Here is an 18,583-nt window from a genome sequence, read left to right on the forward strand (position 1 = left end):
CTATTCCAATGGGTGGTGCTAATGTTGTACTAGGAGTCCAATGATTATAGTCTTTGGGGACGATAGCTTTCAGTTTTTAAGAACTTTTCTTGAATCTTTTTGGGAAGGGAAGGAAGTTGAATTACAGGGTATCATACGGAAACCAAGAAAGATAATCATATCTAATGGCATGAAAAATATTCTAAAGAGAGAACAATGGGGTTTAATTGCGCAATTATGTTCATTGGAGGTTCAAACAACGAAATAATCTATTTCTCCTCATCTCCAAAAAGTATTGGACAATCATCCTAAGGTTGAAGTAGTGGAATATCATGTCGAGCATCAACCACAAGTCCTCCAAATCTTAAAGGATAACCTTACTTTGGTGTAGAATTTAATTAAACAACAGGAAGAACAACATAGCAGTGAAAGAAGTTTTGATGTAGGCGACTAGGTATTTTTATGACTACGACCATACAAACAAATGTCCCTTAAGAAACCTAAGAAGGATAATAACTTATCACCAATGTACTATGGTCCTTACAAGGTGTTGCAAAAGATTAGTACTATGGCATACAAATTGGAGCTTCATGCGTCTTCTCGAGTGCTCCCAGTTCTCCATGTTTCATTCTTAAAGAAGGTTATAGGTGACAAGCTCCCAATTCAAAAAATATTGTTAGAACTTGATGAGGAAGGAAAAATCATATTGGAACTAGAAGTAGTAATAGAAACTAGAACCTGAAAGCTATGAAATCAATCAATTTCAGAATATCTCATCAAGTGGAAGAACTTACCCAATGAAGATTCCACATGAGAGGACGACAATTTTATACAGAAGCATCCATAACTAATCAAGCGTTGACGAAAACACTTTTTGAAGGAGCGGGGCATGTTAGGTCCCTATACTACTAGTGTAGCCCCTTATTGCTATTAGTGCAATCCCCTTATTGTATTGTTGTGCCCATGTAGGCCCCATGTTGTTATTATTGTGCCCCTACAATATTATTGTTATGTAGGCTATGATTATATTGGGACCACTTAGACTCCTATATATAGAAAAGAGACCTTGTCATTTGTATCATCCAATAATTGTTCATATGTGTAATGTAAAAGGAGGTTGCCCCCTCGAAGAGCCTAATTTTGAAGTCATTGATCTATCTTTTCTTCTATTTTGTGAGTTGGTTCCATAACATAAATGTTATAGTTATATTATGCTATATCTATGCCCAATACATGTTACAATCAATCAATCAAAACACACACACACACATATATATAAGATGTCAAATAACTTTATGTTATGATAAATAGTTATAAAATTTTATATATATATATATATATATATATATATATATATATATAATTTTAAGTAATTATAAAACTATGTTTTGTTATGTTTTATATATAGAACTATAATATATAGCTATGTGATGTTATAGTTAAATAATAGTTATGTTATAGTTATATATGTTATGTTATGTTATGTGATATGTTATATATAACTAAGTTAAATGTTTTGTTATATACAATGACATGATGTTATATAGTTTTTTTTTGTGATATATGTGTGTGTGTGTGTGTGAAGTAATCTTTTTTTTTAGGTTTTTAACTTTAAAGATTAATATTTTATTTTTAACATTAATTGTATGATATTTATTATTAAAAATATAAATTAATTTAAATTCAAAATAATAAAATAAAATTTCAGTATGAGAAATTGTATTCATCATGCCAATATCAGGTTCCTAATTTACTTATTTATTTGTTGTAGTTTGGTTTATTTGTTGAGTTTTTTTTGGGTATATTTTATGTCAAATTTGTTACAAATTTAAAAATTCATTCTAAATAACAAAAAAAATAAAATTGAATTTTTTTTCCCAAAATTCCTAAAGAAAGTATTTAAAACCTAAAATAATTATAAAACGATCTCTTTACCGTTCAAAATTAGAAAATATGAATTTAATAAACAAAATATTGCAAGTAAGAAAAACAATTAAAACCAGAAATTGTAGTTTTTTTTGGGTGTTTGGAATCTATTTGCGAGTAGTCCCGCCCGTGTTTGTGTTCTAACCATTTTCTAGGTTGTCTTTTGTGGCTTTCTAAGTCATTTTGAAGTTTTTTTTTTAGGATTTCTTTGTGGTTTTCTAAGTTGTTTTGAAGGTTTTTTTTTATGGTTTTTTTTTGTGGTTTTCATGGTTTTTTTATGGTAGGTCTATTTTTGTTTTCAAATTAATTTGTTTAATTTTGCAAAAATAAGTAAATAAAAAAAAAACCAAAAATATAGAATGCTTACCTTCATTTGAGCCTTTGGGACGTTGGCAGGGGCGTTTGCAAGGTTGGTTGCAATGTCCAATACTCCAATTGCTCAATGAAGCTCCAATATTCTCAGTCGAGCTATTCAAAAACTTTCACTCTGTTAGTTTTTGTAGCATCAGATGTGTTCTAGCCTTGAAAGTTTTAAGAGACGCTAGAATGCACGATATCTCCAAAACTCATAAATCATTTCCAAAAATTCTACCTAGAAATGACTTAGTTAGATTATTAACTTGTTTTTTAATATTGTCCAAGTCTAAACTTGGGGAATATGGTTAATTAATAAGAATTAATTAATTCAAGGTGTGAATGTTCTATAAACTTAATCGACTTCAAGTTAATCATAGTCATCGATTAAGATATAATCCTGGTCATTGGAGACCCAACAGAGGATTATAAGAAGAAGTTGATGGGAACTCCGAGTGTACACATGGGCGATAGTTCCATGTGCATATCAAGCTAGCAGCAATAGAATTTGAGTGAGAGAGGGACTTAGTGTCAGTGAGGGGAACATACAGTGATTTGGAGGAACATTTCGAGATCTGGAGAGGTAATAGCAAGACGCTGAGTGATTCCCAATGTAGGAACGTGTAAGTGAAAAAACACACAAGTGCAGGAATGCTCAAGTGTAGGAAAGCAAGTGCAAGAACGTGTGAGTGTAGGAACGCAAGTGCAGGCAACACGAGTGCAGGAATCGTGAGTGATGGGTTGCTTAGAGAATACATCTGCCAAATTTTCTTGTTTTTTTTTTATTTCCAGTTAGGCATCTATAGATGCACTCAGATTTCATTGTTGCATAATAAAATAAAACCCTCTGTGTTGCACTGATTTTCCCATGTTTGGTTTTTGTGTGTGCTCGCATTTCTTCCAACGTTTATTATTCTGCAGTTTTATTTCTGTAAGTTGTAGTGTGACTTGTTAAGTATTTGTTGTAGGAAATACTAAATAAATTGTTAAATTTAATTAACAATTAGAAGAATAATTTCGAGCTACTGCAATAGGATTCGAGTTTCCATTTTTTCACACAATCAATCTCTAAAATGTCGTGTGGTCGATGAAAATGGAGTGCATAGACCGTGGGTGGGTAATTTAATAGGAGAAAATTTCTCGATTAAGCCTTAAATCTTGATCGAGTGTTTGTTTTTAACACTAAATCAAGCTATTTTTTTTAGCACTAGATGAGCTCGATCGAACACCTAAACACTGAATTGAGCCATCTGTTTTCACCCTAAAAACACCCTCTATTGCCAAAAAGTGTAACCCAACTCTATGCTATCACTCCAATATTGAATATTTGCAAGTATATAGAGAATCAAAGTGTGTCATATGGTAGTTGAATGTTATTAATCAACCACAGGAAATCACACTTCAATGCTAGATGGATAGAACCAATGCATTCAAAGAACATTTCCAACAACTTTCTTTTCAAACAAATTTACAGAGCACTGAATCACCAGGCTAATGTTCTAAAGGAATGCTCTATTGAAAAGAAGGCTTCTTCTAGATGAAGGATCCATATACCTTGAATATCGTCACGGTGATGTACTTCTCAAGAAGAGGGAAATTTCAATTCCCCTCTCATCATCAATTTCAACACCTTTAATTTCTTTTAGCTTCAATATGTTTTCTCGAATGACCCAATGATATGGAAATTGTGTTTTTGTTTTGGATGTGGTTTAATCAGCTCACTCGTTATCTTGATGGTGGATCTCTTAGTTACTCATAATTTTTTGGACCTCCTTTAGTTTTTTTTTGTGTTATTATTGGTTCTCCATGTGGTGCACAAGAATGTTCTTTCTCACGGAATTTTGTTTAAATAGTTTAGATATGGTATTGTTACTTTTGGCTCTATGCATAGACTGTAATTCTTTTTTATACCTACTGAAAAGGAAGTTTTTTTCCTTTTGTGAAAAATTGAATGGATGGATTAAAAAACTAGTATATGAACAAGTGTCATATAAATTTTAATTATGCCTAAAGCCGTTTCTGATATGGAATTAGCGGGGCAAACATTGTTCAACCCAACGAATCTCCTCATTCTATTTTCGTCATTCCAACCCATAAAAAATTAACACGTGGATGTATGGTTATTTCCAAAATGTTCTTTATTTCTGCGATAAAGACAATTGATTGCTAAAATACGAGGTCACCACCAAGACAACTAGCATTTTAGTCAAAGATATTTATTTCCCTAATGGAGTGGCCCTCTCTACCAAAAAAGACTTCCTCGTTTTCTCTAAAACTTCATTTTGTGTCTTCCATTCAATCTCTCATTCATTAATGTTTTCTACAGGGAAACCATCATTGAAAGTTCCTCGATTTTTGATTGGCTTTATCTTCATTCCACCCAGTAAAGGGCAATTCCTATTTCCACCTCTATAGCATTATAAATGCCCTCTGACATGCGAGGGAAATAGCGCTCGCCCTCTCTCTCCACGCTCCATTCATTTGTTCACGTGCTGTCACTCAGAGGGTGAGCGCTATTTCCCTCGCATGTCAGAGGGCATTTATAATGCTATAGAGGTGGAAATAGGAGTGTCCCCCACTAAAATATGGGCCCGTAACCCAAGGGAGTAATGCCATATCTCCATATAAAATATATATGGCCTCTTCTTTGAAACCATATCTCCATGGAATGAACGAAGAAATGAGGAAACCTCAAAGTTCTGACAATCAATTTTCCAGTAAACCAACCCAGTAAAGTAATTATTCATTCCTTGGGCTTATTGCGCCTAAACAAGTTTCAGGGGAAAATAAATTATTGAAAGAGAATTTGTTCATCCCTAGATCAATGAGCCTGGTGGGTTGGGTATAGTAGTGGTAATGGACATCAAAAGGAAATTAACATTGTTTATGGAGAAGAAATAGGTATAAAGCACACGGGCTGACTAAATAATTGAAGGGAATAGACAGAAAAGCCAACATAAAAACGAGTTTCACAGTCTTCAATGGTTTCAACTTTCAACCTCCGTAAGAGGAGAAGGCACACAAAAAGCCTCATATGTGGAGTAGCAGTAGGGTTTCAACCTTCGTAAGAGGAGAAGCACACCAAAAGCCTCGTATGAGGAGTAGCAGTAGGTCTTATCGGAGAGAGCCTTGTCATTGTAAGTGAAATCATAATCGCTGGGAACAATTGACATTGCCTCGTTAGCCCAGGAACTAGGCAAAAGGTAATCAAAGCTTGAAGTGAACTAGAGCTAATCATTGGAAACCTATTTAAGAGCCTTCTGCCGCAAGCTACTATGTAGATCATTCCACCCCCTTTTTATTTCCGTCGGGAATCATGTGAAGCTCAATATCTTCAATGTTTTTGCAATAGCCTTACTAGGCTTCCTGATAGCATTACAAACTGCTGGTAACTATTTAAAATTTAGGTGTACTTCATAACTTTAATTTTTTCTTTCGTTTATATTACAACCCTGCCATGCATTAATCCTCCTAGCTATTGGCCATGATGTTAATATTTTAAATTCAAGGAGTTGGAAGATTTGATTGTCAATTTCAACCAAATGAGGCAACTACCTGAGACGATGGGTTTCAAACTGCTAAACCTCCGGAAGCTTTGTGTTCATTCAAACGAGATCATGTGTCTTCCATATTCAATCTCACACATGATGTGCGTCTTCCATATTAAATCTCACACATGATGTCTCTCCTCTTTATGGATTTCCACACGAACAAGCTTGGAGACCTTCCAGAATATCTTGAGAGAATGATGAATCTGCAATATTTAGACCTCAACTGCAATTTTAACTATCTTGTGGCTTTCCCAGAATCGATTGGGGGTATCACTTCTCTTATTAAGTTAAACATCAATTACAATCAGATTACTGCGCTGCCGAACTCTATTGGTTGACTTGAAAAGTTGTAGCGTCTGAAGGTGGAAGGGAACCCTATGGTTGTACCCCACCCCAAGTAGTAGATCACAATGTGGACGCCATTAGGAAATACATGGCAGACATGCTGAAATCCCAAAAGAACAAGTGTGGAATGAAGAGCACCGAAATTGGTGACATGTGGAACACTAGGCTCTGATTTTTCAAAAGAAATGGCGTGGCAAGAGTGTCAATCCGTGGAAAACGCAACGAAGTTAAGGGATTACAGTTCTGGATTTCCGCAACTACTCATCGTCGACGTGTGATATCTCAATTTATAAATCCTAAATGCAAACGAAAGAAAGAAACCTCTATTCTTGATGATGCTACGTTAATACAATAGTGTCCTGGAGCATTTTACGTTTACTTTGCAAGTATGTTTGTTTCTTTTCTCTATATTGTTTATGGCATATATCTAATTATAGTATTATGTATTATAAGATTTATCCCAAGGAGTTAAATTTGTTCCACTATGGGATTTGAAACTAGTGGAAGGAACAGCATGTCATTATCCTAATTAGGTGGATAGAGGGATAACATCACATTGTACCAATTACTTGGTTATCTCGCAAGGAAACGTTACAATTATAAAATTATTACCATGCAAATTATAAAATAATGAGTTGCATCATGTGGAGAATGATGTCAATTGACTTATATCAATCACATTTTTTAATGTTGTTGTGTTAGTTATATAATATTGGATTGTTAGAATTACATATTTTAGTTGGTGAGACTTATTGAGATAGTGTAATATGACTGTTTTAAATATTGTTTTGGTTCTCAATCAATTTATACATTCAATGAGGCTATTTAAACAATGAGTCTTTTTCCTAAGGGGACAGCTCAATTGGTGATGGCTATGATATGAAGTATGATAAAAACAATGAGATTCAAAGTTCAAATCCCCAAGGGTCAAACCTTAAAAAAGAAAAAACAAGAAACAATAAGAAGATTTCTTGGTACTCAATCAATTTATACATTCAATGATGTTATTTAAACAATAGGAAATTATACTTTCACCAACAATTATGTGCTCAAAAAACATTCAATGATGATATTTAAACAATAAGAAATTTAGCATTTCACCAACAATTATATGTTTATAAAGCAATTGGAAATTGTCATTTTACCAACACTCATATCATTGGCTTCCGGAAAGAAAGTAAAAAATGTAAAACTTTTTAGACTTATTCTTTATTATCAAAGTTGAACTTTATAGTTTCATAAATATATATTTTAAATTTATTTAAGAATGATATATCTATGGCGATGAGGAGGAGACTAGTATACTAAGATTAAAGTTGGTTTACCTAAGGTAAGATAGTATTTTGGATTCTTTCAAAGTTTATTTCTATGCTCAAAAAACATCAAGAGAAGTGTTTCAATATCACCATAATTTTGATGAGTTAAAACCTTAGGAAGGTTGGTAGTGTCAAGTATATTTTGAAATTGTGAGATATGTTCGAGAACATAAGTGAAAATATTTTCATCCATAAACATCTTCACCCCATGGTGTTTTGGTAATTAACCAATGCCTAGTTTTACTATGCAGATAATGGAATTGACCAATGCCCAATTTCGCTAATAAGATAATGAGAATTTTCTCTTATTTTAACAATATTTACTTAAGGTCGTGGAGGCGACGTAGTGGTAAAGTCGGCCTCGTCATGACGGATCGGTCTTGTGTTCAATCCCGAGCAAGGGCGTAGCTCGTCGTGCGAGTAGTTAGTCTAAACCGGGCCAAGCCCACTACCTTTTCCTTAAATCATTATATTTTGGAAGGGAAAAGATCGGACGAGGGAGCTCTGGAGACGGCTGCTAGGGTTCTGCACCACGCTCAGACGGCGCAGACTGATCTGCGCAGACAACCACCAAGGACCTGACTATACGAACAGGCATCTCTCAACTGCGCTGTAAGAGGTCGCAGGGCACATGGGCGACCCCCAGGGGGGGCCTCGGCAACCTCCCCCAACGCACACAAAGCGCAGCACCAAAACGAGAGAACAATACGATTTGGATCGATCCATGAGAATGACATCAATCAAGAAATCCCGCGCCAGAATGAGCGCAAGGGAAAAGAAAACCTGGAAACTAAGGGGGATGAAGAGAATGGGAGGCATAACCAACCAGATGGAACCCAGAGGGTCTCTTCGACCACCTGCAAACCAATAGCAACAGATCGACCCAGAATCGAACTGCCGGGGGAAAAAATAGAAGCAATAATCCAATATATGATGGATCATGCGCTCATTGGAAAATTCATAGGGTTTTGGCCGACGGAAAAAGCCCTCCACAGTTGGATCGCAGCGAAATGGAAGCCTAAGGGAGATGTGTCTCTGCAGTTAGGCCCAAAAGGATTCTTCACAACGATCTTCTTTTGTCTGGAAGACAAATACAGAATCCTGGTTGAGGGACCTTACTTCTTCAACTCAGCTGGCCTATACTTACGGGACTGGGCTCCCAGATTCAACCCGGATCAGGAGGATCTCACATGGGCTCCAGTCTGGATAAGACTATACTCACTGCCAGATGAATACTGGGATGAGGACATTCTGAAAAACATTGGAAATGGTTTGGGGGAATACATAAAGGCTGCTGAAGAAACGAAACTACGAAGATATACATCTTACGCCCGCATCTGCGTCTTCATGCGCCTAGACAAAGCCCTGCCAGAATCGGTAAGTCTCTCTCACCGTGACTATGAATGGATCCAGCCTTTAGACTATGAACATGTCCCGTTTCGCTGCCGTAAATGCCATGCCATAGGGCATCTTTTTAGAGATTGCCCCCTGAATGTTCAAGCTAAAGCCCCCTCCCCCACCGAATCTCAGACCCATGATGGCTTCACCAAAGCCCCTACCCGTAAGCGAGCGCATAAAAAACCATCAACAGGGAAGAAACCCAAACAGAACATCGCCTCTGATCATGCAGTCAGGAACAGCTTTGGAATCCTGGCTCATGTCACGGACGAGCATACCACTTCCTCTCCCCCAAGCACTGATCTCCCCTCATCCTCTTCCCAGCCACCTCCCTCGGCCCCTCCATCCAATCCCCTGCCTACCAAAGATCCCCCAGACCACAATAAGGAAAGCAAAGAAAAGCAGCGGGAAAAAGACAATGAAATGGAGGTTGATGGATCCTCTGGCCCCTTTCAGGGTCCAGACATACCCACGGAAGAAGATAACCAGGTGCAACGAATGGAGGAAGAACCGGAAAGTATAGATCTAAATGGATTAGACATACTCGAACTAGAAGCAGCATGCAAGAAGAAAGCGTATGAAAGCATCCCAGAGCTACAGCTTGACAAATTGGAAATGGTCATCTCCAGAGCCTACCATCAAAGTCAGCTTGGCATCCAGCCAGGAAGTCAATGGGATTTAAGCCAAACCCCAAAAGATTCCAAAAAAAGGGGAAGAAGAACTGACCTTCAAAGAACAATAGCGGTCGGGAAGATCTTGGTAGACTCCGGTAGGTATGCTAAGCTTACGAAGTACTACAAGCCCTCCACCAATAGTGACTCATGAAGCTCATTTCATGGAACCTAAGAGGGCTCAACAGCCCCGGAAAACTCAGAATGCTAAAAAATATGGTAAAAATGGAAAAGCCGCAAATATGCTTTCTCCAAGAGACAAAATGTAATAGTACAACTCTAGAAATGATACTCTCTAAAGCCTGGCCAAGATGTCAATCAGTAGCTGTAGATGCATCCGGCGCATCTGGGGGATTAGCCATTGCGTGGAACTCTCAAGCACTCACTCTGTCGGACTTTCATGCTTCACACAATCTAATACAGGCTACCTTCCACATAGTGGGCACAAATATACATGGGAATCTCTCGAATGTATACTTCCCTCAGGAAGCAAGGGAAAAGATTGCTCTCCTCCATACCCTAGAAGCTCTTAACTCCAATAGAAGGCACCCACTCTCGATAGCTGGAGGGGATTATAACATGATAACAAAATTAGAGGAGAAGATTGGTGGCAGAAACAGGTTGGAACAGGAAAACACCCACTTCAAAAACTTTATTCAGAATGCATCCCTGATAGACTTACAGTTTTGCAATGGCACTTTTACGTGGAGCAATCGCAGAGCAGGCATACATCAAATAGCCTCCAAGCTGGACCACTTTCTAATCTCAGACAACTCGGTCCACTTGGGGGGAGATTTCTCGGCGGCCATTCTTCCACACTCTGGATCTGATCACTGGCCGGTTGCCCTTCAATGGCAACGTCCAGGCAATAACATAAGAAGACCTTTTCGCTTTGAGGAGTTTTGGTTCACTCATCCCTCACTCAAAGACTTCGTCCACTCCACGTGGACATCCTTCAGCCCTCCAGAAGGATCCAAGATGTTCCAGTTTCAACAGAAACTCAAACATCTAAAGCTTAGCCTCAAGAGATGGAACAGAGAGACCTTCGGAAACATCTTCAAGGCGCAAAATGATCTTCAAAAAGCCCTGGAGGATCTGCAGAGAGAAATAAGTACAGGAGGCCATACAGAGAGAACCCTTGAACAGGAGCAGCGCATCCACAATCAGCTTGAAGAAAGAAGAAAGCAGGAGGAGATATACTGGAAGCAGAAATCCAGAATCAGATGGTTGAAAGAGGGAGAAAGAAACACCAAATTCTTCCATAGAACCACAGTGCAACGCAGAATGGGCAACAATATCCCTTACATTCAAAAATCAGGAGGAGAAAGGGTGGAACAACATGAGGAAATTGAGAAGGAACTCCTCGAACACTTTAAGCAGGTCCATCAAGAGCCTGACATCAACAGACATCCTGCAATTGAAAGAATCACTCACAATGTACCAAAATTAATCACAGCGGAGCACAATGAACTCCTCCTCAGCCCAATTCAAATGCAGGAAGTGGACACAGCAATGACTCAGCTTAAAGAAGGAAAAGCTCCCGGCCCGGATGGATTTACCACTACTTTCTTTCACAAGTTTTGGGATTTAATAAAGTTGGAAGTCTGGGATGTGGTGGAGGAGTCGCGAGTTTCTCACTGGCTGCTTCCCTCGCTCAACTCCACCTTCATAGCCCTAATCCCAAAAGAGGAGGACGCGCTCACACCGGACAAATTCAGGCCAATCGCACTTTGCAATGTAATATACAAAGTCATCTCTAAAGTCATTGCAAACAGGCTAAAGCCCCTCTTGCCAATGCTCATCTCTCCGGAACAGTCAGGATATGTGGAGGGACGACAGATTTTGGATGGAATCATCCACACGCATGAGATCACACACACTCTCAGGCATTCAAAGCAGGCAGGTATGCTCCTTAAACTTGATCTTTCCAAGGCTTTTGACAAACTCAGCTGGGATTATATACAACAAATGCTATCTGCTTTTGGATTCAGCCCCACCTGGATTCGATGGATTATGAGCCTTATCTCCTCCACCAGCTTCTCCATCCTAGTGAATGGGATCCCCTCTCGCCCCTTCTCCCCCTCCCGTGGTATCAGGCAAGGTGACCCTCTTTCCCCCTTCCTCTTTGTATTAATGGCTGAGGGCCTGGGACGCCACATTAAAAACGCCCTCCACTCACACCAGCTTAAGGGTATCTCCATCCACCATCTGCCAGCTACTTCCCATCAGCAATTTTTTGATGACACGATGCTGTTTGGTTACCCATCTGTTCAAGAAGCCTCCAAATTTAAAGCAGTGCTAAATGATTTTACCGAAGCCTCTGGAACTAGCATCAACTGTTCCAAATCGCAGATCTTCTTCTTCAATACCCCCCCGGTCGTCAAGTCTGCCATAGTCCGCATTCTGGGGTTCCCCATAGCCACCCTTCCTTCTAAGTATCTCGGAGCTCCCCTCACTGCCTCGGCCATCAATCATTCCTCTTGGCGCAATTTAATTGAAAAACTTGAATCACGTCTCAACCAATGGACTCACAGATCTTTGAATTTAGTCAGCCGCGCGGTACTTATAAAAGCTGTTCTACAAGCAATGCCGCTGTACCTTTTCTCCATCCTGGCAGCGCCCAAGTGGGTCCTAAAAAGACTAAGGAATATTCAGAGAGGTTTCCTTTGGGGAAGCAATGCAACCAACCGCAAATGGGCTCTGGTAAAATGGAGCACAGTATGCAAACCAAAGGAAAAAGGAGGAATTGGTCTAAGAGATCCGGAGCACAGCAATGCTATCATGGGAGCCAAGATCTGGTGGCAGTGGCTTACCAATCCAGGTAAGCCATGGGTCACATTATGGACAGCAAAGTATGCCAATCAGCGACCCCAGGAAGAGCTTATCAGATTAAAGCCCAGCGACAAAGGATCGCTAATTTGGAATGCAGCCAAAGAACATTATAAAATGATCCAGCAGCATAGTTTCTGGGAGGTAAGAAATGGCCATAACACTAGATTCTGGACGGACGCATGGAATCAAATGCCTGCTCTCAGCAATGTTCTAAACCTGCCTCTAAACAACACAGTGGAGGAGACACAGCAAGCTAAGACCAGGCAATACTGGACCCAGGAAACTGAGAAGGGCTTCAGAATTTGGAAACCGGGTAACCAAATCCTCACAAATGAAAACCACCAAATTTCCATAGCGTTGGAAATGGAACTCAGCAAAAGGAAAATCAGGTGTGATGAAAGGGGAGATATCCTAAGGTGGGGGTATCAACCAAAAGGAGCTTTCACCACGTCTGAGGCATACAAGATCATCTGCAACGACTCTGCTCCCCAGGATCCAATTTGGTGCCAAATATGGAACTCTGGCTCCTGGCCCAAAATCTGTCACTTTCTCTGGTTGGTAGGGCATCAGAGAATCCTAACTTGGGACAAGCTCAGAAGAAGAAACTTTCATGGTCCTTCCATCTGTTTCAACTGCAATGCCCAGGAGGAAACGCTCCAACATCTGCTGGACTCCTGCCCCCTAGCCAATCAGCTATGGGAGAAAGCAAGCTTTCGATGTCAAAGAAGATGCAGACTTGAAAATGAAATTACGAATTCCATGCGTCAGTGGCAAAAGGACCCGTACAAGAGCAAAATCCTCAATCATCTATGGCGATTGATTCCCGGGCTAATTCTATGGAGCATATGGAAGGAGCGAAATAAGCGCATTTTTAAAAATCAACGCTCTTCGCTGGACAATATTTGGAATATGCTATGCAAAAATATTCAAGAGACTTTGATGCTAAGACCCTGGAAGGAGGAGGATTGGCCTACACTAGCCAACGAGAAAACTATCATGGATAATTGGCAAATTAGATGCACTAAAAGCATGCACCAGCAGGACCACTCTGCAGCCAGCACTGAAAATCAGGTCGCATGGAAGCCCCCGCCAAAGCACACATTCAAACTCAACTTTGATGGTGCCTCAAAAGGGAATCCCGGGCTAGCAGGCTTTGGCGGAATAATTAGGAATCATGAAGGTGCTCCCCTGACGCTTTACTTCAGAAACATTGGCTGGGACACCAACAACTCAGCTGAATTAGAAGGGTTATGGCAGGGACTTATACTTGCTGGGAAACTCAACTTCCACCCTCTGGAAGTAGAAGGAGATTCTCAAATCCTCATCAACATGGCCAAAAAAATCCTAAATGGATCTCAGGCTAAAAAAATAACCACCAGCTGGAGGCTTGAAGCAAGACTGGAAGCCATAGAACATGAGCTTCACAGCAATAGGGCCATCACCTTCACACACAAGGCGTGAGGGCAACAAGGTTTCGGACTTCATGGCTAATGTAGGGGTGGGGAATAATCACTCTCTGATCACAGGGCAGCTGAATACTATATTAGCTCATGTGGAAGCTCAAGAATGCTCTCGACTGGTCCAAAAAGATGCAACTCCCCCGGATGCGGGTGATATGTGAGACGGGACAGGCGTGGGTGGCTGGACACATGCCGACCTTCGGCCATCACGTGGCACCCACAGCAAACAGCAGGAAAGGACGCAGGCGGTTTAAGGCAAAGAGGCAGGGGATAGTAAATGCCTGGAGAAGTTATTCGGCCCAGCGGATGGCAACAGTAATGGCGGATGTGATCCCGAGCAGGGTAGGTGAGGAGGATGGGAATAAAACAGGGTATGAGCAGGGAATGTTGGTGGTTATGCAGACGACTGGCCTCTCTGTCTTCGTAGTGATACCTTCTCAGACGGACGGGCTCACCACTCGTTCGACTCCGATAGCAGAAAGTCTGGTTCAACTCGCGGCTTGTTGGAATTCTCGTCCCTCAATGGTGAGACCTCGACAGCGTATGCTTAGCCGTCGAGGCACTTCCAGAGTGGGGGTCTCTCGTAGGCATGAAGGGGATAGTGTTGGCCATTGTTGCCACTGCAATCTTGCTAGCTCTATTGGAGCCAACCCCCTATACTCCAGTCAATTCATGGATGCAGGGGCCTCGGGCTCGGCTACCTTGCCAGCCTTTGGCTCCACCATCTTCAATTTCACCAGCTCCACAAACAATCCAAGGATCACCGTGCATGTTTCTATCCTGTTTGTTGAAAATGCTCAAGACGACGACGACTCCATGGATGAACAAAGGCAACGGATGAATGTCAACCCAGGGCAAGCAGTGCAGGCTCCGGAATCTGATAAGGAGCAAGAGGCAAAGGGACCGGCTTCAGACTCGGAAAATGCTAAGAAAACTCAGAACGTTCAAAAGACGGACACTGGGGAAGAGGCGACGACATTTCCTACTGATGCTGAAAGAGAAACCTATGGGTGGTGCCGAATTGAGGAAGAGAAAATGGATGAATAAAGGCGCCCGCACTCAAGGTTCTTTTGGCTTTTTGCCTGGTCTACTGGTCTTATCGGCTATTTGTATCTGGTTCAGTTATGGTCTCTTTCGTTTTCTGTATTGTCATCTTTGTTTCGGAATTTTTGTTAATGGATTGGGCAAGAACAGTCTCCCCTGCGAGGGAGGAAATGGATGGTCAATCTCCTTTTTGTCTGATGCCCCTGCGTGGGCTTGCTCCTATGATCAACCTTGGTTTTTAGTTTGTTGCCCCTGCGCGGGCTTGCTACTGTGGTCAGTATCAGTCTTAGTCTAGTGCCCCTGCGTGGGCGAGATCTTGCTTTTGTGTTTGGTGCATTATCGGCTCTCGGGTGTTATGCCCAGAGCCTGTCTCTCTCTAGTTTCACCATGATGTATTTTCGACCTCTGTACATATTTTAATAGATTAGTTTTTTTACCGAGAAAAAAAAACAATGTTTACTTTCCTCTTTACATTAATTGCAACATAGATACTTTTGATTTATCTTCATTTCCCTTTTCCCCAATTCTATATAACATCACAGTTTCTTCCTAAATTTTGATGTAATATTATTTTCAATATTATCCTTATTCTCCATTGATGTAATAATATTTTTGGTATTATCCATTTTTTGCAATATGCGTTGGCATTATGATACAGGTGTTTTCGTTGATGGCAACTCACTCAGATGACAGATCATAGTGCAGCAGGTCAAGAGAGAGATATACACATGTTAACCTTGATGAAAGTGCGTATACATGCGGGCTAGCAGAACAGAAGACCCGTATATGTACACACGCAGGTTCACAGAAGGAAAGGCGCGTACATGTCGGAAAACTAAGTTTTGGTCAGTGGTATTTGGTCCATGGTATTTTGGTATTTGTCCATTGTATTTGGTTCGAAGTGTTGACCCCAAGCATTGGGTCCAAGGTATTGGTTCTACATGGTTTTGGACCATGGTATTGAGAGAGGCCTAAACCTATATAAGGAGAAGATCATTAGGCCAAAGTGTGAGGGAAAAGGTTTGAATACCTGATGAAGTGTGAGATCTAGTATGCTGGTTATGGGTTTGTAATGCTTAGCTTGATTTGAATCAAGGATGCACCTATGCGGTTGATGATGGATGATGGATCGGGATCTTAAGGCTTGGAATGTTTATCATTATATGGTTTGATTATGGATAGACTAGATCTGAATTATTGACGCATGTTTTATTATGTTATGAACTGGGTATGACTGATGTCTGAAACAACTGCAAAGTTATGAGTAAATATTTGTAGATCTGTACGCGGGTTGTCTTTGGTGAAAGCGCGTATGTACGCTGGTTTGGTTCTTCATAGTAGCATATACATTATGAGATATGATAGTTGAAGTTGCAGAGTTCTGTTGTCTGTTCTGTGTTGTTGACAGGGTTTCAGTGTTTCAGTAGTGGGTGATTCAGAGATTGATGATGCAGGTATAAGTTGATGATTGTATTACAGTGGTGATTGTTTTGTATTTATGGATCTAGTCTGAAAATGTATGAAACGTGGTCCCTGGAGAAAGAGAGAAGATCGTAGAGTTCAGTAGGCTGGTGCCTACGTACTGGTAAACATATTGGCCAGTACAAGAGCTAGGGGGTTGTAGCTCCCTTCCAAGAGCAGCTGGAAAACGAGTGAGCCTTCAGTAGGCCAGCACCTATGTACTAGTAAATGGATCGCCTAGTACAAGAGCTAAGGGGGTTGTAGCTCCCTACAGGTAGAAGCCTGTGTACTGGTATAAGACTGCACCAGTACATAAATATTGTAAACAGAAGTTTCTTATTAAAGGAAGATAGAGACGAATTGCAGCAGGTGGTTTTCACCCACATTGGGTTTCCACCTTATATCTTGGTGTTCATGTGTGCTCCTTATGTGTGATGATCTGTTCTGTTTTACTGCACCTGTTTATTGTTAATATGGTTAATAATGTTCTGATGCACTCATTGAAGATCTACTAACTGAATCATAAGTTTATTGGATATACGCTAGTTGCTTTAAACACAGTTGCATATATACGCGGGTATCCTTAACTGAAGTAGCATATATGAATCTGAGTATGGAAATGAAAAAGTTATATTGATTTGATAATACTGATTCACCCCCCCCCTCTTAGTATTATTTCCAACAATTGGTAGCAGAGCAGGTCCTTTGGTAGAAGCTTGATCGCTTGAAGGATATCTGTAGAACAATGGGAAAGAAAGCACGTCAAAAGAAGAAGATATCTCAAAGGAATAATGACAGCCTGCCATTGAGTAGAAGCAAGTATTCAGATCCTGAATCACCTCAGATTGAAGATGAACAAGCAAATGAAGCATCAAATAAAATCATAGATTAAGAAGATCTACCCAGCAAAAGGGAGAGTGCCCTCAAAGAAGAAATTATCAGCTTAAAATCTCTGCTGGAATGTGCCTTCAGAGTTCGTCAAATGCTACAGGAGCGGAATGAAGAACAAGGAAAAGAGATTCTCAAACTAAGGCAACAAGTGGAAGAAGGAAGAAAGTCTAAAGAAATTTTGAAGAAGCAATTTATGGAAAAGGAGGAACAACATCAGGTTGAGGTAAATATCTTGAAAGTTAAATTACAAGAAAAGGATAAAAATATTACGATTTCAAGACAGTACTAAGATTTTGGATGATATTCTTAGTAGTCAAAGGTCGCCTGCTACCAAAACTGGTCTTGGTTTTTATGAATCTGCTGAAGGTGAATCTAGCTCACAAGGTGAGGCAAGGAACTCTAATGAGAAATCTAAAATGATCAACAAGGAGATGAGAGGACAACAACCAAGGAAAGGAATTTCTCAAAGAAAATCTTTTGCTCCTAATTGTGGAAGTGATAAACGATTATTTCCTCTCGTGAATAATGTTGAATGTTATGTATGTCATAATCTTGGACATGTTGTAGCCAGATGCAGAAGTAGAATGGTTCAAGGCCGTCAGACAAAAAGATCATCATGTTCGAGGTACTTTAAGGAATATTGTTTTGCTTGCAATATGTTTGGTCACAAAGCCATTGACTGCTACAGAAGGAATATGAAACATGTAAGATGTTATGCATGTAACAATCTTGGACACATAGCAAAGGAATGTAGGAGAAGATTTTGGGCACCATACCAAAAGGAGAAAATTTCATCACAGTTAAAGATATGGAAGAAAAAGGAAGTACAGCTAGAAAGATGTGGCTTAGCAGAGTACACAAACATGAAAGACTCAGAGGAAGCTGAAAGTGTGGAACATTAGCGTTCTAAATCTCATACACAGGTATCATGAAGATAAGTCGCATATATACGTGAGTTAGACGCTACACAGTCGTGTATATGATGTTCTGAAGAAAAGCTGCAGTACAGAAGTCTAATATGGTTCATTCACTGGTTGATGATGACATGGCACAGGTTCAGGGGAGCATATACTTCAAATAATTCATTATTGGCATTTTGATGAGAAGTCTTTAGTGAATGATACATCTCGCTACTTATTGTTGGTTGGTCAAAATAATGGTATTGCAGGTTACAGGTCTCGATGCTGATGATAGATGCTTATGACACAAGGTGTATGATAGTTGATGATCATGGTCTTGATTAGATTGCTGGGATGGATGATACCTTGCATGTGCTCAGGGGGAGCATGGATAGAATGGTACATCTTGGCATGCACAAAGGGGGAGCTCAATCAGAGATTTCAGCAGGTACTCAG

The 18,583-nt window shown here is 40.1% G+C and overlaps 1 protein-coding gene across 1 annotated transcript; it reads left to right on the plus strand.

The window, feature by feature from the left end:
• The first annotated feature begins 9,825 nt into the window (after positions 1-9,825).
• Positions 9,826-13,833, plus strand: LOC149192261 (uncharacterized). The gene is made up of 2 exons (XM_089406883.1): positions 9,826-10,651; positions 10,859-13,833. The coding sequence occupies exons 1-2, from the start codon at positions 9,826-9,828 to the stop codon at positions 13,831-13,833; spliced, it is 3,801 nt and encodes a 1,266-aa protein (XP_089263009.1).
• The last annotated feature ends 4,750 nt before the right edge of the window (positions 13,834-18,583 follow it).

This window comes from Pinus tabuliformis, chromosome 2_2 (genome assembly GCF_031772625.1).
Source record: "Pinus tabuliformis cultivar Carrire ecotype Pingquan chromosome 2_2, CPIR1, whole genome shotgun sequence".
NCBI lineage: Eukaryota > Viridiplantae > Streptophyta > Pinopsida > Pinales > Pinaceae > Pinus > Pinus tabuliformis.